Raw genomic sequence first — 23,726 nt, 5'->3', positions numbered from 1 at the left:
CAAGATCCTGCACCCCCCCATGAATGATACGGCTGCCTTGCATTCTGTCCGAGACGCGGGAGCCGGTATCGTTCCCACAGGCTGCGTGAGCCCCTTTGAAGAGGGGGTGTCCTTTAAGCCGTGGCTGCTACGCCTGGCTCTATCGCCGGGCCGGGTCAGTGCTGTACTCAGGGTGTAGTTTTACACCCAGCTCTCCAGCCCTGGTGAGGACAGACGGCCCAGTCCGAGAGGTTGAAAGGAGCCGGAAAATCACAGATGGCCCTCGAGTTTCCTGAACGTCATAAAAGATTAAGAGCTTTTTGGAAGCCGGATTGCGGATTCGTTCTCACGTTGTTGTGTCCGTGGCTCAGGAGGTGAGTGGCCTGCCAGTTGAGCTTCTAAGATTCCTGTAAGGAACACAGCCCATACTTACCCATATTTATTTATTATACGGGGACTTTGGTCTGTCTGTCTTTAATAACTTCTGAGTAAAGTCCACTCATTGAGCGGCTAGGCTAGCTATATTTTGCTATCAGCCGGCTCAAGGTTCTGTCATGAATGAGATATCGCCTCATTCCCGATTTCCTTTATCCTTCATAATGACCAGTCCCCCGAATTGCCTCTCAGTCGGCAACGCCAAGGGAAACATCAGTCCCGTTTCCTTCACAGATATTTAATTAGGTTATTTGTTCATTCTCAGGGTGGAATCAATCACTGAGGAGAATGTAAGTCCCTCGTCTGCTATGAGAATATCTGGCCCGCTGAAATGTTTATGGATTGTCTAGCTAAGCAGTTATGTTTTTATGTTAATCAGAGGAAAACAGCTGAATCGTGGACTACTTGGAAGCTAGAAGCCTGCATGACAGGACTTTTACTTTCCGACCCCTGGACATCCCTCCTCTGGTTTTTAAGAACCCTAACAGGTTGCATTAACGAGTAACAAACAATTAAAAATCTGAACACTAAACCGGAAGATTTTGGTTTGATATTTTGTTCAGCCTCTTCCTCATTGAACCTGCAGGGGTTTTTTTCCCCCAAAAAAAAGCAATATTGCAACAATTCTTGTCAACTTTAGGAAGGGATATTTTTTGATTAATGCATGATAAATGGGAACTTGTAATTCCCCAACCCCCAAAAAAAAAATAAAAATAACGTCATTCTCTATTAGCAGCACAGCTAATACTGTAATAATGAAATCACTGCTGGGGAATTTATATTGGCTTGGCTGCGACCCCCAGGGTGTCGCCTGTGATTGTTCAAACGTCCCAGGCAAGGGCACCTGCCGATTGGACGGTAATTAATTGTAAAGTTTACCTCAAGCACTCTCTCCTGTCTTTGGTATGGGTGGGAGTTGCTGGATGTATTCTGCGTAAGCAGCTGTTGTGTGAAAAACTGAACGGCCCAAATCGGTGAATGGATGACGGGTGGACTGCCAGAGCTAACAGCGACACACTGTAAAAACTACAAAATAAATAAATCTTGACAAGTATTTTAGCCTTATACTTAGTCTTATAATCTTATTTCTATGCCTTTTTTTTTTTGCTAAAAAAAGGGCAAATAGATTGCTAATGAGGTGAGACAGTTTTACTCATTTCAAGACTACCCAGTGGGGTACAAAAATTTTAATTGTCAAGCAAAATGAAACTTAAAACAAGCTAATATTTTCTGCTGGACAGAAAAAAATAAGGATTTTAAGTCTTATTACAAAACTAAAAAACTTGTTAAGACAGACTTTTTTTCTTGCGGTGCACAACGTGGATGCTCATGTTGCGCTGGTTGTTTAATTAACGTTTGATTCCTGTGTCTGTTTCAGGGAAGATCCTGTTCAGAAGAAGTCACATCAGGGATGTGGCCATGAAACGCCTGAGGCCCATCAACGAGTACTGCAGGGTGAGTGTGCAAGCCATCCGGTTTGATCCGGTTCAGTCCGGTCCGGTCCAGTCCTGTCCGGTCCGGTCCGGTCAAGCTGGATCAAGGACTCCTGAACTCAACTGCTTCTCCTTTTCTGAGTCTTGGGGGTGATATCGGCCTACATTTTGTTGGGGCAGTTTTTACCAGATGGTTTCTAGTTCAAAACCTTGGTGGAGCTCCACCATTGTGGCCTTGAACGTGGTCCTGAACTTGAACCACTGTTTGTAAGCTCAATGCCTGTAGTGATGTGATCTAGAGGGGGGACACCGAAATGCACTCCTCCAGAACTTTACTTAGTGTGAGCTGCCCAGTCAAACCAGTTGATCGTAATTCTTTCATTTGTGTTATTTTGTGCTTTTCAATAATTTTAAAGTTCATAATGGTGGCAAAAATAATTTTAATGAGGAAAGATGGCACAGGCTGGCATTTAAGATAAAATTGCATTTTTGGTGCTTAAATGGTGGCATCCCTGGAGCTGAACAACAGCGAGGACGGTTACAGCCGTCCTGTTTCTGATTAAGGCAGTCTGGAATTCAGCACGTGGTTTTTTATTTTGTGCGTGTGTGTTTTTTACGGCGAGCCAAACCGTTTCCATCTGCTCGACGAAATCCTATCGGGGGGCTCGGCCTCCCGCCCGCGGACGAGCACGGCCAGGAATCCGCGTTCCTCCTGCGTTTGAGCCTCTATCGGATCCGGGCCCTGCGATGTGCTGAGCCAGCCCCCGTCAGCACGGCGGGACGGGACCGCCTCCCGCTCTGTTTTTAAAAGCGCTCTCTGAACCTAACAGCCCCCTTTTGTTTTGCTTTTTTTTGGGAATTCACAAAGTGGCTTGTAATAGACCACGTTCTTCCCCTCTGGTTTAAAAAAAGAAAAAAAAAACAGCACGATTTGGGCATTTTTTTTTGCTTGCTCGCCTTTCTGTCCCGGTCTTGTGTTTATCTTGCTCTCTGGAGGAGGGGGTGGGGGGCGAAGGGGGCAGAGGGAGGGGCAGAGGGAGGGGCAGGCCTTGTGGCCGGCTAACCTCGGGAAGACCGGGCTGGGACACGGGGAAACCTGAGGCCGGTCAGAAATCTGGGAAAGGGTGCGAACGAGTTCTACGTCAGCCGCAGCTGAGAGCGCTTGCGTAAACAAAACGACGAGGCGGCTCCGTCCTTTGTCTTCTGCTCGCTGCCTGCATGTGCCGGTCTTACAAAGGGAACATGTGAGCTAAAATCCCGCTGGAATTACAGCTAACTTATTAAACTCACATGTGCACTTTATGAAATGAAACTTCCCGGGGGGGGGGGGGGGGGGGGGCGGGGGAGGGGGGTGTTTCCCGTGCTGCCTCCTTTAGGCAAGTTTTGGGTGCTCTGTGGCTGTCGGGGCAGGATTTGGGGCGGAACGGAAGCAAGATTGATCTCGGGCAGCAACAGATGCTGCAAAAAAATCACCAGCATATCCTCTGTGGGACCTCAAAGGAAAGGGGCTGTTTGCCGATTTCTGTTTCTCTCACGGCTTTATAAAAACGACGTGCCCTTTCCAAAAATAGCACGCGTAAATCGTTTACATTTAACAAAGCTGGGTCACTATTAAGTGTTTATAAAAGCCCGTACGGTACCTCACGTCCGCTAGTGTGCGGACTCTAAAGGTCCTTTGCTGATGTGATCATCGGTGGATGGGGCTCCTCTGTCCTTCAGTCTGGATAAAGGGGACTGTATTTGTATTCATGGTCCTGTCCCGGCGTCCTCCCCGCCGGCGCACACAATTAGGTTAATGCCGGCGGGGCGGCGGTGGGGAGCCGCGGCGGCGGCGGCGTCCGTTAGCGCTAATGCGCCTCCGCGCCTGCGGGGCTGCTGGGAGAATGCTAACGAGCCGGGGGAGGTCACCGGGGAGGTGACATAAATCTGGGGGCAGCGCGGTTGTCTGGACAACGTCTTCGCCCCCCCCCCCACCCCCCCGGCGCTGGAGCCAGGCCCGATCCAGGGGCAGCGCCAACATCAAAGCCTCTCATCTTCTGCCTGGGGGGGGAGGGGGGGTATGGGGGGGCTATGAGGGGGCTTTCTCCTGCCTGCTCAGACACAGCTTCTGTCTTGTTATAATGAAAAAGTAAGAATGAAAAATGCTTATCCTGCGCTATTTATTTATTTATTTAACCAGCACTCACATAATAATAGTGTACACCCAACAGAGAGCTGTTATTTATTTATTTTTTTTAAAAAAGGTTTGAAAGGCCTTATGACCTTGAGCCATTTAAAACAAATGTTTTCTAACCAGCGCACACATAATAGTGCACTCCCACTAACAGTGTGCTGTTATTTTTGCCTTCCCTCCCACCCTGCCCGTGGCAGTCTTCCCACACTGTTGTTAGCGTGAGTAGTTGGCACGGCCTCCCCCCCCCCGCGTGACGGGGGGACGGTTTATAACCGAAAGTGGACGGGCGTGTTGGACAAGGGCACCTCGCCCCGCTGTCCTCCATGTTTTATGGCGGTCGGGCCGCGGAGCGTCCATCAGTCAGTCAGAGGGGGCGGAGCCTCCGTCCTTACGGAAGGACACTGAGCCTCAGCACTTATCCTTATTAAAGGCAGGATGTGCGGCCGCGGTGATGAACGGCGCTGAGACGTTTAACAGCTGCACCTGAGCGTTAGCCTCCTCCCCTGGGCCTGAGCGTTAGCCTCCTCCCCTGGGCCGGAGCGTTAGCCTGAGCGTTAGCCTCATCCCCTGAGCCTGAGCGTTAGCCCGAGCGTTAGCCTCCTCCCCTGCGCCCGAGCGGTAGCCCGAGCGTTAGCCTCCTCCCCTGGGCCTGAGTGTTAGCCCGAGCGTTAGCCTCCTCCCCTGCACCTGAGCGTTAGCCTCATCCCCTGCGCCAGAGCGTTAGCCTGAGCGTTAGCCTCATCACCTGTGCCAGAGCGTTACCCCGAGTGTTAGCCTCATCCCCTGGGCCCGAGCGTTAGCCCGAGCGTTAGCCTCCTCCCCTGGGCCCGAGCGTTAGCCCGAGCGTTAGCCTCCTCCCCAGCACCCGAGTGTTAGCCTGAGCGTTAGCCTCCTCCCCAGCACCCGAGTGTTAGCCTGAGCGTTAGCCTCCTCCCCGGCACCCGAGTGTTAGCCTGAGTGTTAGCCTCCTCCCCGACACCCGAGCATTAGCCCGAGCGTTAGCCTCATCCCCTGTGCCCGAGCGTTAGCCTGAGCGTTAGCCTGAGCATTAGCTTCACCCCCATGTGCTGCGTGGAGCCTTCTGGAGCGTGTTTGTATTCGTGGAACGTGTGATCTGCTTCTGGGGAGCCCGTTCCCTTTCTCCTGTCTACCCGCGCTGATAAAGAGGAACCCCAGCGGGGTCCGCCCTTTCATCTCCCGCAAAACGACCCCACCGCCTGCCCCCCACCCCCCCCACCCCCTCCCTCCCGCTCGTCATATGACACACGGTAGCCCCCTCTCCCGGGGGGGGGGGGGGGGGGGGGGAGCAAAAGGAAGGGAAATTGATGAGAGGAGGTCAGGAGCTCTGAATTGGACACAGCACCATTTTGGCCCCCCAGGCACAGCTGGGGGGGGGGGGGGGAGCAAAAGGAAGGGAAATTGATGAGAGGAGGTCAGGAGCTCTGAATTGGACACAGCACCATTTTGGCCCCCCAGGCACAGCTGGGGGGGGGGGGGGGCAGCTGGAGTGTGTTATCCTCAGGTTGCTTTTCAGGGTTGTTGATACAGGTGGTCGTACTGTATCCAGTGCTTCAGCAGAGAGCACGGTATAGAAAGCCTCAGAGGTTTTTTTGTTGTTGGGTAAAAGTACACTTAGGGGGTTCTAAACGGGCCTCTGTGATACCGCATTGTCCTGAGAGTCACACTGAGGTTCTCCACTGCTGTTCATCACTCTGGATAAGAGAGTCTGCTAAGTGTTTGTGCTTTAGCATAATGTAATGCAATGTAGTGTAAAGTAACACAACATAATGTAACATAGCATGAAATGTGATGTAATGTAACATGACGTAATGTGATGTAATGCAATGTAATGTAATGTAACATAATGTAATGTAGTGCCTATGTCTCTGTGTGCAGGCTCTGATCCAGCTGCCGGTCTACATCTCCCAGTGTGAGGAAGTGCGCGTGTTCTTCGAGACCCGGCCCGAAGACCTCAACCCCCCTAAAGAGTAAGTGAGCCCCCCTGTGTTCAGACCCAACCCCCCTGAAGAGTGTGTGCGCACTTCTGTGTTCTGGCGCATGCAAATCTAGTGTGGATCCTGAAAAGGTGCTCCACGTGCTGGTGTGTAAACAGATGGAATCCGTATTACACACAGCACTGGCACAGACACAAATAAACCCTGTGAGGTGTGACATCATAGATGCTGTACAATTAGAATGTTCTGAACTGAACATTCTGATGCTGATGTCACAATCACTGCTGGTGACCGAAAGCAACGGAGTTCTAGAACACTGGCTCGGAATTTTGAAGATAAAAAAAGCCTACACTTCAAGGGGGTGTAAGTGGGTGTCCCTGAAATTGCTATACATTAAGAAAAAATGGGCTGAAATGAACAGGATTGTGCTTAAACTAAGATATATATTTTTTTGTTGCATTGACCCATTCCGTTACAAGCTAATCAAGTGTAGCGTGAGAGTTTTTCGCGGTGCTGGCTGAAATGAGGAAGCATGCTTGCCTTGGCAGCGATCGAAAGTGCAGCGGGCCCCTCGGGGAGAAACGCTGAGCCTGCACAAGTTCAGCCGCGTCGAACGGGCGCTTTTACAAAAGTCCCCGCGCGCATTAACGTCACTACGAGCTGACAGTTACAGCATGTCAACACGCGGTCACCACGCCGACGGGCCTACGTCCCCCCCGAGCGGCAGATTGGGACCTACGGGCTAGCCCATGGAAACTGACGTTACACCTGCAGGATGCTTGTGTGCTGATGTCCCCATACAGCCACATAATGGAGACTGATGCATGCTTTTATAGCCACCAGGAGGAAATACCCTATATCAGCAGGAAATGCCTTATCGGTCTCTATTATGGAGCAGTATTGGACGTAACCATGTAAATATCTTGTGGTTGTAATGTCAGTTACCATGGACTTGCCCTTGTGTGTTTTTTTGTTTCATTTTGTGGCCTGACGGAAAAACTGGGAGGGGGGGGGGCCCTGGGGAAAACGGGGAGACCTTTTGTCTGTGCAGCAAAAGTCACACTGGTGTGGGGAAGGGGGGGCGGGAAGGGGGGGGGGTGCGGTACCAAACGGTGGGTTACAAGGCGTCCGTCCCCAGGTTGGGGTGCTCAGCCAGTTAAACAGCATGCGTTCCCATTGCTTCTCAAGGGTGGGGGGGTGGGGGGGGGGGGTGGTTGGTTATCGCCAGGAAAGCTTATTTCTCTGTTTCCGCGGCGACCCAGCCCTGTTCTGCTCTGAGTTTTTGAAAGGCTCGCTTTGGCCGGCGGGTTTTCGGGGCCCCGTCCAGCTCCAGTCTGTGTGCCCTGGCCCTGGGCTCCAGCGCTGGATGGGGCTTTCTCCAGCACGCCTTGGAACGTCACGGCAGTTCGGTGGTAGATTTATTTATTTTATTTTTTTTACAAGCTCTCCTAAACCAGAGCCCGGTTCGGCAGGACGAACGCGGCGCCGGGGGGTTGCCGGGGGTTGCCATGGTCGCAGGGCTCCAGCTGTGCACGTGTTTTCTGCTTTTCTCTTCACTTTTTAAACGGTTTCAAGGTGTCGGAGGAGGAGAAAGGCACCACGCTATTAAACCCGACACCTCTCGGGCCGGCCCTGTTACCAGCTGCGCGCGCGGAAGATTCCGGAGCTCTTGGATGTGTTGAGCTTCTCCAACTGTTTCCGTTAAGCTTGTTAAAGCATTGAGGAAACTTGGGGGTTTTTTTTTTTCTTCCCCTTAAGCCGCTAAAAAAATAATAAATTAAATAAATTTTCTTATTTTTCTTGAGCGCTGCGGCCGATGTTAGCTCGTTAGCGGCTGGGGTCGGGTCGTGATGATCTCCGCTTTGATCCGAGCCGCGCGGTTCTGACGCGGTCCGCTCTTCCAGCGCCGGGCCCAGCGGCTGACTTATGAGACCGTTGCCGGGAGCAACGTGTCGTCACGGAACATTGAGGTTTTCGGTTTTGGCGGATGAAACGCGAGCTTCAGAGAGCCCGGCGGAAAACGGAAAACTGGGGAATGGGAATTTGTGGGGGGGGGGGGGGGGGGGGAAGAAAAAGAAAGAGGCTCGTCATGGACTGTCGGAACTTTTCTTTTCTGTCTTCTTCCGCTAAAAGGACGGAGAGTGGAGGAGAGTGGAGGAGCTAGAATCCGACTGTTGCCAAGGACACATTCTCTATTAAGTTTCGAGACAAACCCCGAGCGTCTGGCTTTGGGACGGGGGAGAGCGGAGGGGGGCGAGGGGGGCGAGGGTGGCGGGGGGGGGGGGGGGGGCGAGGGGGAGTGGTAAATGGGATTGCAGAAAAGACCTTGGTTTGTCTTTATTAAAATTGGATTAGGACTGGTTCCTCAGTTCCGGCTTTTGTCACTTGTCCTCGCGCCAGGACTGGCTCGACCTCTTCGGGGAATTAAATCGTTTTTCGATAAATATGTCAGCTCATACACCGAGTGCAGGAAGAGAGAGTTAGCAGGCCTGGACACTGGCTGCCGGGCTGGGGGGGCGGGGGGGGGGGGGGGCCTTCAGGCGGGGGTGGGGGGGGGGGGGGGCAGCGATGTGTGGTCTACTCTGGTCGGCTCTTCCGCACAGGAAATAAAGGAACACACGTGCTGCCCGTGCAGCTGTTTCGTTTCCCAACACGAGCTAATTAAGCAACACAGAGGCCATTTTGGCCCGCGATGCGTACACAATTCCGGTAACTGTGATCGTCTGCGGTGTCACGTGGGTCTGGCCAGTTTGACGTTGTGATGGCAGCAGCATCGCTTTTCAGACTCATAATCATACAGTACTGTTAGCCTGACCGACTTCTGCTGATGTGCTTTGCTAATAAACCTTATGGAAATTATAGAATATATTACACATTTATTTGATTTTTGAATTTTTCATGATATGTCTATTTCACAGCAGTGTCACGTGCTGAAATGTGTGAAAGTGCCAATAATTTGTATTTGTGAAAATGTATTATATTGATAATATATTTAAATATAATTATAACCATAAGGAAAACTAATGATCAGTTACTACTTGCGACAATATTGTGTAGACCGGGTTCCACTTAGAGGTGGCAATCTGAACCGAATGGCATCAGTGCCACCATGTGGCCCCCCAAGCGTCATCGTCCCCATTCCCCCCTGCCCCGCCCCACTCGCCCTGCCCTGCCCTGCCCTGCCCTGCCCTGCCCCCTACCCCCCCCCCCCACCCCCCCCCCCCCCAGCTCCCAAGTCCAGTACAGTAAGGTACTGCTCAATGAGGCAGAGGATCTGACTGAAGGCCCGGCCCATGGCTCTGCCACGTTGCATCCCTGTGATCTCCGGCTTGGGCGGGGGGGGGTTGGGGGGGGATTGTTTGGGCTGCCCCCCCCCCCCCCCCCCCCCCCACCCCCGCAGTCTCTTAATGGACTGAGATTTATCACCCGCCCTCGGGAAATGAAGAACATATCCAACAGAGCCGGGCTCGCACGATTGGGCACAACTTTAATATAGGCAAATGAAGGACAGTGTGAACCAATCAAGAGAGAGAGAGAGAGTATGTGTCAGAGAGGGATAGAGAGGGACTGAGAGAAAGATGGTGTGAGTGGGAGACAAAGAGAGGGAGGGAGAGATGGAGAGGGAGTGAAAGAGTCTGTCAGAGAGAGATAGATGGGATGTAAGCGAATTTGTGAGGGACAGATAGTATGTGTGAGAGAAGGATAAAGTGTGCGAGAGAAGGATAGGGAGGTAGTGAGAGAGAGATACAGAGGGAGTGAGAGAGAGTGAGAGATAGATAGAGTGAGAGTGTACATGAAAGAGAGAGAGAGAGAGTTAGACAGCGGAGGTTTCAGGGGAGAGCTCCATTAGTTGGGAGCAGCCCTGCTGGCATGCAGGCCTTGGATTGGCACAGACTGCAGGAACTGATGGACTACTGTTTTGTAAACGGAACAGATGCTGCTTTGTGTTTATATACGACCTAGTTTTTACGAGCCACTTCACTTTAACCATTTCATACCTCGTTCGGCGCAAACATTTGTACAAACGCTAACACACAGCACAGAGATTAACCTATTTCAGTTCTCAGATCATTAGTGCTGAGTGAAAGTATTGTTAATGCAGGCTAGTATTTTATAATATTCATTTATAGTAATCTGCAGTTCGGTTAGGCCTTTGTACAGCTATTTTCAGTTGGTTTATGATTGCACTTCTTTTGTTGTCTCTGCATGATTATTTTTGGGAAATACCCTGATAGACATTTCACAAGGCCCTTCACGAGGTGTTTTTTTTTTTTTTTTGTCAAATTTTGCACTCACTATTTCCACACATCAGTGTTTCTTGCATCAGTTTGAGACTGGTCATATGTGTAGTACATCTTGTGAGTAAGTCGGGTTCTCTTCACATCCTCTCTGTTCTATGACAGATCGTATGTGTAGTACATCTTGAGAGTAAGTGGGGTTCTCTTTGCCTCCTCTCTGTTCTATGACAGATTGTATGTGTAGTACATCTTGAGAATTAGTGTGGTTGTCTTCTCTGTTGTTTGACTGATGACAGTCTTGTCATTGTGATAAGCGAACTGACGACGTTCTTTGGCTTCTGCTTGTCTTACAGTGAGCCTATTGGAAAGAAGAAGTCAGGTAAGGCAACTTTCTCCCCTTGAATTTAAATTCTCGAGGGGTGAGTTTGACATTTTCGCTTGCAGTTTGTGTTTCTTCCCTCATTGCATGTAGTCTTTTTCTGGGAAAAATACTGCACCTACAAACAGAGGCAGTTTATACCTCGACAAAGCCACTTTCCCCACTGTTCACAAAGCAACGGGTAAAGATCATAGTTATTCTTTCCATTGATGTTGAACTTTCATATGAAATTGAAGGCTAGAGCACCCTCTAGTGGTGATGTTGTACACACACGCAAATACATGCTAGTAAATACATTATGGAGTGTATGGAGAAAAACATTAAAAGTATGATAAAGCTTTTTTACGCAGAATATTCCCCTTTTTTCACTTTAAGCAGGTTTTATATTTTATAGATTCTTATTGTGACGACAAATCCAATGACCCAGATATTCTGGAAACATTGAGTAGACATGTAAAAAGAAAAACTTTTTCAAAGAACAGATCTGCAGGACAGTTAGATTAAATTCCCACATAAAACCTCCCCAGCCCACCCCACCCATTCCAGGGCCCGTACATTTTTTTTGTGGAATTGGAAAAACGCCTCAGAGAATGTTCTGGAATGTCCGTGTAACCCGAACCCGTTCCTCTTCTCCCCCGTCAGTGTCCTTCACGTCTCCCTTACATTTGCTTTCATTCGTTTTCTTCATCAGGGTTTGTGGAGAGAGCGTCTTCTTTCCTAAAGAGAGGTAGCGGCACACACTCGCTTGGCCACACCCCCCCCCCCTCGCCGCCCCGCCCCCGCCCCCCCTTCCTGGGCGGGTTGCTAATGGTACAGTCCGGCCTTGGGTATAGGCGGGTGGTTGCTATGTGTACGGGAACTGGGAGTATGAGGTAGGGGGGGTGGGGCCAGGGGGGCAAGCTTGGTGCTCTCTCTATAAGTGTGGTGTGACCTCATTTGCATGGCCCTTTTTGATTGGTGGCTTCCAGTAAGAGTTCATAAAGGATACCTTTACCTCTCTGAACCCGTTTGGGGCTGGGATTTATCCCCACCCTCAGATTTTTTGCATGCAACACTCCTCCCTGTCCCCCCTTTTTTCCTAGTTTGCTGATGCTTCCCAAAAATCAAGAATGTGAGGTTTCAATGACATCCCAGGTTTCAGCTTCAAATAAATTCTCTTTCAACATGACGTATGCAGCTGCTTCAACAGATCAACGTTTCTCTCAGGTGGTGCTGTACCAGAAACAAAAAAATTTTGATGGGCCTTGTTATAAATAATGAGTAGTAGTAATAATTAGACAGGACTTAAGGCTAATGTGCAGTGCACTTGTGTGAGATTTGCCCTTGCTGAACGTTGAAAGTACTGCTATGAGCACATGACGTGATGCACTGCACTCTTGTCCTTTTATGCTTTTGGGAAAGGCAGTGTTCTTACTGTATCGAAGACAGATGACTGTAGATGTGCACTTCACGAGAGAGAGAGAGAGAGAGATAGAGAGAGAGGGAGGGAGGGAGGGAGTGAGTGAGCGAGAGAGAGAGGGAGGGAGGGATTGAGTGAGAAAGAGACAGGAAGTAAGAGAGAGAGGCGGGGAGAGGGAGAGAGAGGGAATGAGAGAGAGGGAGGGAGTGAGGGAGAGGGAGAGAGTGACAGAGAGAGAGAAAGAGAGAGAGAGAGGGAGTGAGAGAGAGAGAGAGAGAGAGAGTGACTACTTGATTAAGGTAAGGTACATGCTGAGTGATGACCATATGGTATGTAATTAACTTAATGAACTCGGTGTGTAATTATGTTAATGAGCTCAGCTAGGGGAAGTGGCTTTTTGGTCACATGTCTCCGGGTCAGAAGAGTGCTGCGGATGGCTGTGATGGCCAGTGTGAGGCTGGGCGGCTAGCGTCGGTCGCCGGTGGGTGAGGTTCAGCTCCTAACACGGCTTCGCTCCTGGCCTCAGCTCTTAATCGCCTTTTTGTTTTTGTTTTATCGTGTCTCGTGTGGCCATGTCAGTGATCGACAATAACCCTCTCTCTCCCTCTCCTACCCTACCCTTTAATAATCGTATGAGAGAACAGTCTCTCTCTCTCCCTCTCTCTCTCAATGCAATTTCCTCCTTAAATCTCTCCAATCACATCTGCTTTAACCACATCCCCCACCACCATCCACCATCACCACTCCCCCCCCACCACCATTGCTCCCTTCCCCCCCCCCCCCCCACTATCGCCCACTTCCCAACCTTCCCCCACTACACTCCCCTACCCCACAAATCTACCACTCCCTCCCCCTTCACCCTGACCCCCGACCCCCACCAATGCCCCCATCCCCCCCCAGTGACAGCAGGGCTGGCTTGATGCCCTCCGCTCTGTCCCTCCCCCAGTAGGAGAGTCCAGCTCGTCCGACCCGTTGCTGCTGGACCAGTACGTGGCCGTCACCAGCTACGAGAAGCAGGAGAGCTCCGAGGTCAGCCTGCACGTGGGCCAGGTGGTGGAGGTCATCGAGAAGAACGAGTCAGGTACGGACGTGGGCTTGGCCAGCTTGCTGTGGGCCTCTGTTGTGACCTGGATTTTTAATGACCTTTGAACTCATGACCTGGTCGTAAGAGCAGCCTTGCGTCCGGTCTGCTCCACAGGCTAGTGCAGGCCTCTACTGTGACCTGGCTTTTGTATGACCTCTGAACTTATGACCTGGTCGTAAGAGCAGCCTTGCGTCCGGTCTGCTCCACAGGCTAGTGCAGGCCTCTACTGTGACCTGGCTTTTATATGACCTTTGAACTCATGACCTGGTCGTAAGAGCAGCGTTGCGTTCGCTCCGCAGGCTGGTGCAGGGCTCTATTGTGACCTGGCTTTCGTATGACCTTTGAACTTATGACCTGGTTGTAAGAGCAGCGTTGCGTTCGCTCCGCAGGCTGGTGGTTCGTCAGCTCGGACGACGCCCAGGGATGGGTCCCCGCCACCTGCCTGGAGGCCCAGGACGACCCAGACGACTTCTCCCTGCCGGCCGAGGAAGGTAGCCCCGCCTCCGCCGTATGCCTCGCCCCCTCCCCCCCCGTCACGTTAGCCCCGCTAGCACAGAACAACAGGGAGTCGGACGCTGTTCACCCCGAGCGAACTTCCAGCTGACAGAAAACATTCTCACCACGCAGTGTAGCGACGATGTTAATCCATTGGCAAAAAAACATTCAGATAAGGTTGTGAGAACGTTTTGTGTGAGCTGGAAATTCGCTCGGGATGAACCGAGTAGACGTCTGGCTCTCTGCTGTTTTTTTTTTTTAACTGAAATGAGCTGAATGTGTGTGCTCTCATTTAATCAGAAAGATAAGTAAAGGGATCTGTAGACAGCAGAAGACGCCATAAGCATTCTTCGCAGAGGACAGACTTACACATTTGGGGAAAGCATGCAGATGGTTTATGTGGAAATGACTAATTCGTTTTCCATTTCTTCACGCTGTTCTTAATCACTGTTTCCTGTCAGTGGTGTAAAGAAAAGGGGAATTATAAAGTTCACCGCTCTGACTTCCTGTTTGCTCACTTCCTGCCGCCCGCTGCGCGCCCTCAGCGTCGCGGAGGTACCGGTCGCTGCCGAGGCACGTGGGCCGACGGCGAACGTTAGGGGACCTGCTCGGCCCAGGCTTTGGGCAAGGTGGAGGACACGCCCCTTTTCCTCGTCTTCGCGCGTGGCGTGTGGCCTGTCACGTGTGGCATGCGGGACCGAGGCATGGCGTGTGGAGCATGACGGGCATGCGTGCGGCACGGACCAAACACATCCCCCTGTTTTTTGTTTTTTTTTTAGTTTTTTGGATTTTTTTATGACTTAATTTCCCCAAACTAACGCTTGCTCGCAGGCATGACGTTGAGCTCCTCCCACTAATCCCTCATGGATGTGCGTTTGATTTGTGTTCCCATTTCCTTTGGAACTGTCATGCCTTGACTGCTTACTCAAAGTGTGCGTGAATGAGTGGCTGAATTGTGTATGACACTGACCACAAACAGGTACGGAGTCCTATGGGGTGTCTATAATCCATTAGGCTTGGTGTAGTTTTAAGCTCTTGTAGTTTCAAAGACGTGCATTTGTTATGTGAAAGGCTCTAATAACAAACGTTGTCTGTGCTGCTGAAGGTGTTCGTTTGCGTGCTGATTGGTTGCATGAGCGTTCCGGATTTTCTCACTCCACACACAGTTCTGCCCACTCCCAGAATTGTGAGGCCACGGTCTCTTAGTGGAGAATTACAGTCACAACTGCCAAATCCACACCACCCCTGCAGCACTGGGTGACTACCTGACCACATTAATGCACTTTGGGGATATGTAGCTGAATAATTTAAAAGTAGGTCACTGTGCACTGCAGTCTGTTTGTCACTATTTTCTGACTCCGCCCCCATCTTGTAGCCATGGAGAGGCCACGCCCCCCAATCGTGACTGACAGGGCAGTTTGAGTGCAGGTGTAAACTGCCTTGGTCGGCTGTGTGTGATTTTTAGAGGCCGCTGTGAAGTTGTCCTGGGCTGTCATAGAGGATGTTAATACTACAGACATGGTCTTTTTACACCTGCTTGTCATGTCTCGGTCGTCCTCACGAGAAGGAGGGTCATTGGGTGTAATCTTAGCCAATCAGAATTAAGCGTTTGGCTATGTTTAGCAGTGTCATCTTCATTCCTGATATTGGTGGGCCGTAGTGTCTGCCGGTTTTTGCTTTCATCTTAATGTCAGCAATCAATTCAGACCCAAGAAACCAGGTGAGGTAACGGTGTAATCGACTGCTTTAACTGATCAATGAAGTACTGAGTAACAACAAAGACCAGCAGACTGCCAGGACCTGGAATGAAGATGTGGTGGTTTAGCATGTCATATTAGTGTGACTCCACATTCTGTTGTGAAAATATCATTTTATTTTTATTTTTTGTTGTAGTATTTTGCATTATGATTTATATGATTAATTGCATACCTGCACCTTTGCTCCTGTGTATGCTAATGTATTTACAGTACAGCATAATCATTTTCAAACAGTATTAATGTGTGTTGTTTTTTTCCTGTGATGTGTCCAGAGGAGAAGTACACAGTGATCTACCCTTACACGGCTCGAGATAAAGACGAGATTAATCTGGTGAAGGGCGTGACCGTGGAGGTGATCCAGAAGAACCTGGAGGGCTGGTGGAAGATCAGGTAAAGACCATAGACTATAGAAAAAAATGGACTGTGACGTCACCCATTGACTCTCCATGGGCTTGGCCAAAAGCATGTTGAACGTGCAGCTTTTGGGCGCTGCCATGTTGTACAAATGGGAGCCAGAAACTGCGCAGTAGGGAAAATGGAGTCCGGCCGAGTCCAGGTCATCCACTAAGTGCGTGAGATGGTGACTCAGCAGAAACTGTCCCTGATTCATCCACAAAATATTCAAATATTGTCCAAATGACACAAACTTCAGTGTGTGCATGGGGAGACATTAGACGAATAAAAACACCTATTGCGACTACATTTTGTTGTGGGGAAAAAAACGCAGCCCGGTTTTGGCCGCTCGGTTAAGACCCGTCAGAGACGCGTTTCCCACCGCCATCCAGCAGGGGGCGACGTGTCACAGCCGAGCTCCGTTTCCCCGCAGGCACCAGGGGCTGGAGGGCTGGGCCCCGGCGTCCTACCTGAAGAAGACCGACATCCTAACCCAGAAGCTGGCCGCCGGCGCTGCCGCGCACTCCAGCACCAACGACCTGGACGGCGTCTCCAAGCAGGGCGCGCGGGACGGCCCGAGGGACCTGCGCTTCACGCCCATCACCGACAGCAAGCGCAGTGAGTCCCGTCTGCGAGAAAACGCGCGCCGAGCAGATTACACCGGGCGCGGTGGAGCCCAAAATAGCGCCATACATTGTATTCGACTCAGTACTGTCTCCAACTAGCTCCATACATTGTATTCAACTCAGTACTGTCTCCAACTAGCTCCATACATTGTATTCAATTCAGTACTGTCTCCAACTAGCTCCATACATTGTATTCAATTCAGTACTGTCTCCAACTAGCTCCATACGTTCTATTCAACTTAGTACTGTCTCCAACTAGCTCTATACGTTTTATTCAACTCTGTACTGTACTTAGTACAAAAAAAACAGCAATTGAAATTGTTTCAAATTAAATGCAGTTTAATTTGAAATTTGTTTGACTAAAGTTGACTAAACAGGCTCAGTTTCTTGTTCTTGCAGCTATCACTCGGAGCTGAACATTTTATCATGCATTTGATCTGTTGTATTATAACCTGGAGCATCATATCTGCGAGCAGGAGTGTCACAAATTTTCTCTTTTTTTTCCAGAAGCTGCTCTGAGACAAAAACCCCCACCACGCCGTGATCTCACCATTGTAAGTAAATACAGCGTAACGTTCAAACTCCTTTCAAACCAACACCAAACCATTAAAAAGACCATGTAATACACTGTTTAAACCTTTACTGAACTTTTTTCCCACATGTATAACCCTTAAACTCTCTGTTATACTGAACATGGGTCTCACATGGATGGTAAATGGACTGCATTTATATGGCACTTTTATCCAAAGCGCTTTACAATTGATGCCTCTCATTCACCCATTCACACACACTGCCAATGGCTGCCATGCAAGGTACCAATCAGCTTGTTGGGAGCGATTAGGGGTTAGGTGTCTTGCTCAGGGACACTTCGACACGCCCAGGACGGGGGATCGAACCGGCAACCCTCCGACTGCCAGACAACCACTCTTACCTCCTGCGCTATGTCGCCCCCTAAATGCCCCCTAAATGCCCCCTCCATGTTTAAACTCTATGCTGTACTGAACATTTTGCCCCTCGCGTTCAGCCGCGCGGCGCGAACCTGCCCAGACCGCCCGTCCCGCCCCAGGTGGAGGAGGAGTACTACACCATCGCCGACTTCCAGACCACCATCCCCGACGGCATCAGCTTCCAGGCGGGGGTGAAGGTGGAGGTGAGGCCTGCTGCCAGCCCGGCACTAACGTTCAGGAGGAAAGAAGCGCAAATGGGGACTGTAATGATAACATTACATTACATTACGTTACAGGCATTTAGCAGACACTCTTATCCAGAGTGACTTACGCAACTTTTTTACGCAGCATTTACACTGCATCCATTTGCACAGCTGGATATATACTGAAGCAGTGCAGGTTAAGCGGGTTACCTTACTCAAGGGTACATCGGCAGTGCCCTAGGAATCAAACCTAGGTTACAAGACCAGCTCCTTACCCATTATACTACACTGCCACCACATTAAGTATAGTATATGAGTATGATAAGATCTTAAGGTCCCAAAATTATTATGTTCAGCAGTTGTATATTTATTCCCCAAGGTTCATGATCCGCTTTCTTCCAGTTCATAATCGGGAGTTCTGATTGGGTGTTTCTGATTCCGATGCCTCGTGCTTCGCTCCTCAGGTGATAGAGAAGAACTCCAGTGGGTGGTGGTACATCCAGATCGAGGAGCAGGAAGGCTGGGCTCCCGTCACCTTCATCGACAAATACAAGAAAACCAGCAACGCGTCGCGCCCCAACTTCCTGGCCCCCCTGCCCAACGAAATGGCCCAGCTGAAGCTGGAGGACGGGGCCTCCAACGGCTCGGTCCCGGAGGACAGCTGGTCCAAGCCGCTGCCGGACGAGCCGGCGGCCAGCTCCGACTCGGCGGCCCGGCCCAAACTGAGGGACTGGAAGTCCGGCGGCCCCAAGAGCGGCCCGGGGGGCCCGGGGCCCCTCCCTCCGGCCCCCGCCCTGCCCCCGGCGGAGGAGAAGCCCGCCCTCCCCCCGCGCCGAGAGTCCATCAACAAGAGCCTGGAGGCCGAGGCGGTGGAGAAGCCCAGGATGGACCTGTCCAAGGCCCTGCCCCCGAAACCCCCGGCCCCCGCCGGGGTCATCGTGCCCCTGGTGCCCCCGAAAGCGGCCCCCCTCAAGCCCGAGAAGCCCCCGGAGCCCCGGCGGGAGGACAAGGGCAAGCCGCTGCTCCTGAAGAACGAGATGGGCCTGGAGTGCGGCCACAAGATCTCCGCCAAGGAGGTGAAGAAGTTCAACCTGAAGCCCGTGGCCAAGCCGGCCAAGGCCCGGCCCGAGCCCCCGGAGGAGCGGCCCGAGGTGCCGTCGCCGTTCGCCAAGCCCAAGCCCGTGCTCCGGCCCAAACCGCCTCCCCCCGCGGCGGCCCGCCCGGAGTCCCCGCCCGGAAGCAAGCCGCTGGACATTACCCACCTGAGGAGCAAGCTGCGGCCCCCCCGGCCCGCCGAGATCGGCTCTGGGGGCGAGGCCGGCCAACCCGACGCCGCCGACAACGCCCTCGACAACGGGAAAGGGGCCGAGGAGCCCGCCCGCCCCCCGAAACAGCAGAACGGGCACGACGGGCCGGACCTGCCCAAACCCCCCGTCCCCGCCCACAAAGAGCCGCCGGGGAGGCCCGCCCTCGCCCCCAGGAGGCCCCCCCCTCCCAAAAAGACCTCGGAACCCGCCAGCCCCACGGAAACCAAACCCCCCCCGAGGGACCTTCCGCCGGAGCCCAGACCGGGGGTCCCGCAGGGCAGACCCCCTCCCCCCAAACCCAAGGCCTTCGTGTTGCCCCCTCCCAAAGACAAGGACAAGGACAAGGACAAGGACAAGGACAAGGACAAGGACAAGGACAAGGAGGACCCCAAACCGCGACAGCCCCTGCCGCCGAAACCCTTCAGCAAGCCGGAGCCCCCCCGGGAGAAGCTCCCGCCCCTGGTGAAGGATTCGGGCAGGGAGGACCTGTACCTGGCGCTGGCCGACTTCGACGGCGACGAGCAGACCGCCGGGTTCAAGGAGGGGACCGTGTTCGAGGTCCTGGAGAAGAACACCAGCGGCTGGTGGTTCTGCAAGAACGTGAGCGGGGGACCAATGAGGGAGGGCTGGATCCCTTCCAATTATCTAGCCAAGAAACCCTAGTTACCGACCTCCGACCTCTGACCTTACATTTTTTTATTTTCACTATGTATTTAATTAGCTTTTTTTTTATTTATAGGTGGTACATCGATAGTAGCCTTTTTAATACATTCCATTCATTTCAAGCTTGAGTTGCGAAGGGGGACAGCCCTTCAAGCAGGTATTATTAGTGGATCCTGTTTTTTTTATTAAACAGTGTTAATTAGGACTGAAGAAAGATTGTCGGAATGATGATAGGCAGCATCATTGGAACAAGACCATTTTTAGATTCATATCATGTACACCTTGTGTGCCATATATTACACAGGTTTATAAATGTAATTTTATAACTGTATTACAGAAGCTGCAGTAGACAAGCAATATGTATTATGCCTTCATAATATTGTGCCTCAGTATATCACAATGGTGTTCCAAGCTTAAATATATGCAAGCAAGGTTGTCTTCGTCAGTATATATATTTCACTATAGCTGAAACGTAACGAGGATGGTTGTAACTGACAATGCAGTGGAACAAAGGAATGAGAGTATTTTGAACTGGACTGGCAAAACGGGCCTAAATCCAGCCGAATGCTTGGATAAATCAGTGAAAATGGTTTGGGTAGAAAGTAACCACAGAACTAACTTTGGCCTAGTACTGTTAAGTGCTAATATTGCCATTATTTTTTACTTCAATCATTGTGTTTGTGAATAATTTTTTTTTTTTTTAATTTGTCCAAAATATTTTTTTAAAGCTGCATATTATTGTTAGAAAGTGATTTTGGAGAATGACAGATGTGCACTTTTCAACGTGGCCAGTAGTTCAGGCTTATGCCCTCTGGCTTTTTTATTTTATTTTATTTTTTATTATAATTTTTTTATGTGAAGTATGCTGTCAAAACGCATACAACGAACACACACCATCCGAAGTTTACACATCTCAGTATTCACATCAACTCAGCAGAAAGCCTCCGTGTTATGAGGATGACTAACGTACATTTACGTACATTGTTTGATAGTCGAGTCAACTTCATTTTAAGATTTAGGTGTCCTCCCCCAGCCCCCACCCGCCCCCACCCCCAGTCTTTTTAACTTTCTCCCAAGGCATTCTACTATGATAGCATTGTGGGAGGGGTTTATGGTTACCTCAGTCCTTCAGAACCATCATATCTTAAATATAAATTTAATTTCATCCACAAAAATAATGTGTGAAGCAGTGAAACTGTGCTCTCGAGATGTGTGTGTATGCGCATTTGTGCGTGCGCGTGCGCGCGTGTGCGCATTCTGATGCAAAAAGTCAGAATCGTTGCATACACCGAATCTCAAAAAGGTCTCTCAACTATACAACGTTCTGAGAATTATGTTTAAATGTTCGCTTGACTGGTTTCAAGCTTGGTGTAGCGACGTGGAATTTTTGTTGTTTGTTCTTCTGTCGCTCCTTTTTTCGTCGCTCGTTTGAGCTTCCTGCCGGGGCTTCTGGGACGTGGGTCCTCGAGTTAGAGAAAGCGGTGTTTATGGAAAGCCTGATCTGTGGAAACGGGGGTCGGAGGGGTGTGGAACGCACCCCCGCAGATTCAGAAAAAAGGCGCCAGTCACTTCCTGTTCGCTCGCTCACTCGTGTATGCTGGAATTTTCCCCACTTGCTCCTGGTTTTCTAGTTTGCTGACAACCAATTTTCTAGCCTTTCCAAAACCACACCTTTTTTTGAAAAAGAGGATATTCTGCCCAGTGTTCTTGGCTGAACATTCTAATGCTGATGTCACAATCACTACTGGCAACCGCAAGCATTGGAGTTCCAGAACACCGGCTTAGAATCTTGAAAATAGCATTCCAAAAAACCTACTCTTCAAACGGTTAAGGACCAGTGTTGGGGGGAAAAAAAACAAAAAAAAAAACACTTCCCTCCTTGGGTGGGTTGGTTGGGGCTTTTAAGAGTATGGAAACCAAACTACGCATTTCCAGTGCTTCTGCACTACTAACATTCACTATAATGATGGATCACTGATTTAAAGCTGAAAATGATCTAATTTAAACCTATACTACATCATATTTTACATTAGAATTATAAATTTAATGTGCAGATTGTGAAACAGAAATGCAATGGGAGGGAGCGGGGGAGGGTAATAGTAAGAAACACAGTATGTTTATGTGATAAAACACATAAAAGAGAAACCTTTTATTACAAAAGAAATGCTAAGTCATAGAAGTCATGAACCCGGTGTACATGAGACAATCTGAAGGGATTTGTTCAGTGTAACCGCTGCTAACTTGTTATTGAAGACCTAATTTTTTTTTTCCGTCTTTCCTTGACATATATATGACCAAAGAAATCAGTAGACAGTTCTGACGCAGCAGAAATCTTGTTTCATTTTTTTTTTTCACGACTTCCATAATTTGGGGAATTTGAGGCACTGAAGAGAGGAAAATGTAGGGATGGTGGGATGTGCATTCCATTTACATTCCATCTCCTGAATTTGTAGTCTCGTCCCTTTCGCACACGGTCGTCCTGGATGCAGTTTTGCGGTTAGATTGAACACCACGTCTGGGATATGAAAGGTTTGAAGGTTATTGAAGAAGATGCAGCGTTTTGAAGTTCTAAGACACTCCAGTTGGGCAGGTAGGAATGAGGGAATGTCCACGACAAGGAAAGGTAATATGATCCCTCCTACTAACTTTCAAAGTTCTTTTGCTCTCTCTGAAAAGCAGTTTCTCTTGGTTTATTGAACACGAGCAGAATGCCATTGGATGGCGAGCTCTGTAAGATGATGTGCTGGTCATTCAACCTTCTTTGTCAGATAAACCATCACAGTACTGTAATCGCCGTTTGTTCCCACTTATTTCGAAGACGCTCAGAACATTTCACACTTCAGATTCCTTCCTTCCTGTATCATCGTTTTTTTTTTTTTATATGAAGTTAATAAACATTTCAAATAGCTCGGTTCTGTGTGTTAATCTTTGCCTATGAAAATTAAGAGATTGTGGCGAGAAAGCCAAGATGATCAGCATGAACGGAGCAGACCCTGCTGTTTCGAGTCTGGATTCAGACAAACATCACTCAGCACAAACACTACTGTAGAATGTTCTATCCTCGTGAATAAGACATAACTCTCTGGGGAGGGGAAGAACAAGGAAGACTGCATAAGAAAATGTGTTTATTAGACTCTTATGTACAATAGTGGTTCCTTCGGCTTTTGGAAGCTGTTCTTCTTCAGGGTTCAGCTCCTCACTGAAAACACTTCAAATTCCACTTATTGAAGGCAAAGGGAGAGAACGATAATATTTGCAGTCAAAAGGTTTACAGGAACTGAACATTAAAACAACTCAAAATATATCAACGGAATAAAGAAAGGAAGCAGATCTGATTGTACCTGATTAAACGGTCAATAAAAAGTATATAAAAGTGACCACTAAAAAAAAAAGAAAAAGAAATTGTACTCTCTCCATCAAAGAAAAAGTGAGGCTTGTTTGGTGGAATAAACTGATGGGAAAAAAACATATTGCACTTTTGGTTAGTTAACAGTGCATTTTATGTTACGATAAAAATCAAACTCGATGTTTAATAAAATATATACTTCGGCATAATATAACATTTAAAGATTCTTCAAAAGAAACTATATTCTTCAAGCTTATCGACAAACTAAAAGTATCATACTTTGGCTCTAGCGCGACACAGCGTTAGCTACGTCGGTTCCTCTCCAGTGTGCTGGTTCCGCCATTATGGTAATGCAGCCGCCATTTACGGTAATGCAGCCGCCATTAAGCGGCAGAAGACTTCACGGAATACCATTAGCGACAAAGCGATATACGACATCGACACGTTTTTCACTGCCAAGGTCAAACTGGCATTGAGAAAACAAACACGTCCTTCATACAACCTGAAAAGAAATAACTTGTTTAAAGATGGGATGAAAAATATAACAGTCAAAATAGCAGTCTGTTCCCTATGCCACCGCCCCCCGCCCCCCCCCCAAAACAAGCTAAACGGAGCTGTAGCCAAAACTAACGTGTAAACAGTGAACAGTGACCCCCACCCCATTAACTTTGTGATTGTGTAAAAGTTTTTTGGTTCATATTTCACACCGAAACAATTTTAGATGATGGAAAGTCCTTCTATTTACCGTGTGCACTGAACTGCGTGAAATATTCCGTGGTGACTTTTGGCCAACGGTGGTAAATCGTCCAGGCTAGCAGCTCCAGTTTTTTAAGCTTGCTTCTGCATACTTCACTTCGCAAAAAAATACAAATCAATGAGACATAATTGCACTTTTGGCAGCGAGACATTCGCCC

The 23,726-nt window shown here is 49.6% G+C and overlaps 1 protein-coding gene across 4 annotated transcripts in view; it reads left to right on the top strand.

The window, feature by feature from the left end:
- Positions 1–19,901, top strand: part of sh3pxd2b (SH3 and PX domains 2B) — a 45,884-nt gene extending 25,983 nt beyond the window's left edge. The window contains exons 4-14 of one of the 4 annotated variants that reach the window (XM_035431832.1): positions 1,793–1,869; positions 5,917–6,008; positions 10,567–10,592; positions 11,284–11,319; positions 12,941–13,072; positions 13,465–13,566; positions 15,600–15,717; positions 16,154–16,338; positions 16,854–16,900; positions 17,371–17,496; positions 17,961–19,901. In XM_035431832.1, the coding sequence (XP_035287723.1) occupies positions 1,793–1,869; positions 5,917–6,008; positions 10,567–10,592; positions 11,284–11,319; positions 12,941–13,072; positions 13,465–13,566; positions 15,600–15,717; positions 16,154–16,338; positions 16,854–16,900; positions 17,371–17,496; positions 17,961–19,466 (2,447 nt within the window). In that variant the 3' untranslated portion in view covers positions 19,467–19,901. Of the gene's footprint in view, positions 1–1,792; positions 1,870–5,916; positions 6,009–10,566; positions 10,593–11,283; positions 11,320–12,937; positions 13,073–13,464; positions 13,567–15,599; positions 15,718–16,153; positions 16,339–16,853; positions 16,901–17,370; positions 17,497–17,960 lie in introns of all 4 variants that reach the window. The other 3 variants (XM_035431831.1, XM_035431834.1, XM_035431833.1) reach the window with 3 other exon arrangements.
- The last annotated feature ends 3,825 nt before the right edge of the window (positions 19,902–23,726 follow it).

This window comes from Anguilla anguilla, chromosome 9, assembly GCF_013347855.1.
Source record: "Anguilla anguilla isolate fAngAng1 chromosome 9, fAngAng1.pri, whole genome shotgun sequence".
In the NCBI taxonomy this organism is placed as follows: Eukaryota; Metazoa; Chordata; class Actinopteri; order Anguilliformes; family Anguillidae; genus Anguilla; species Anguilla anguilla.
This window is presented reverse-complemented; position numbering and strand designations above follow the sequence as displayed.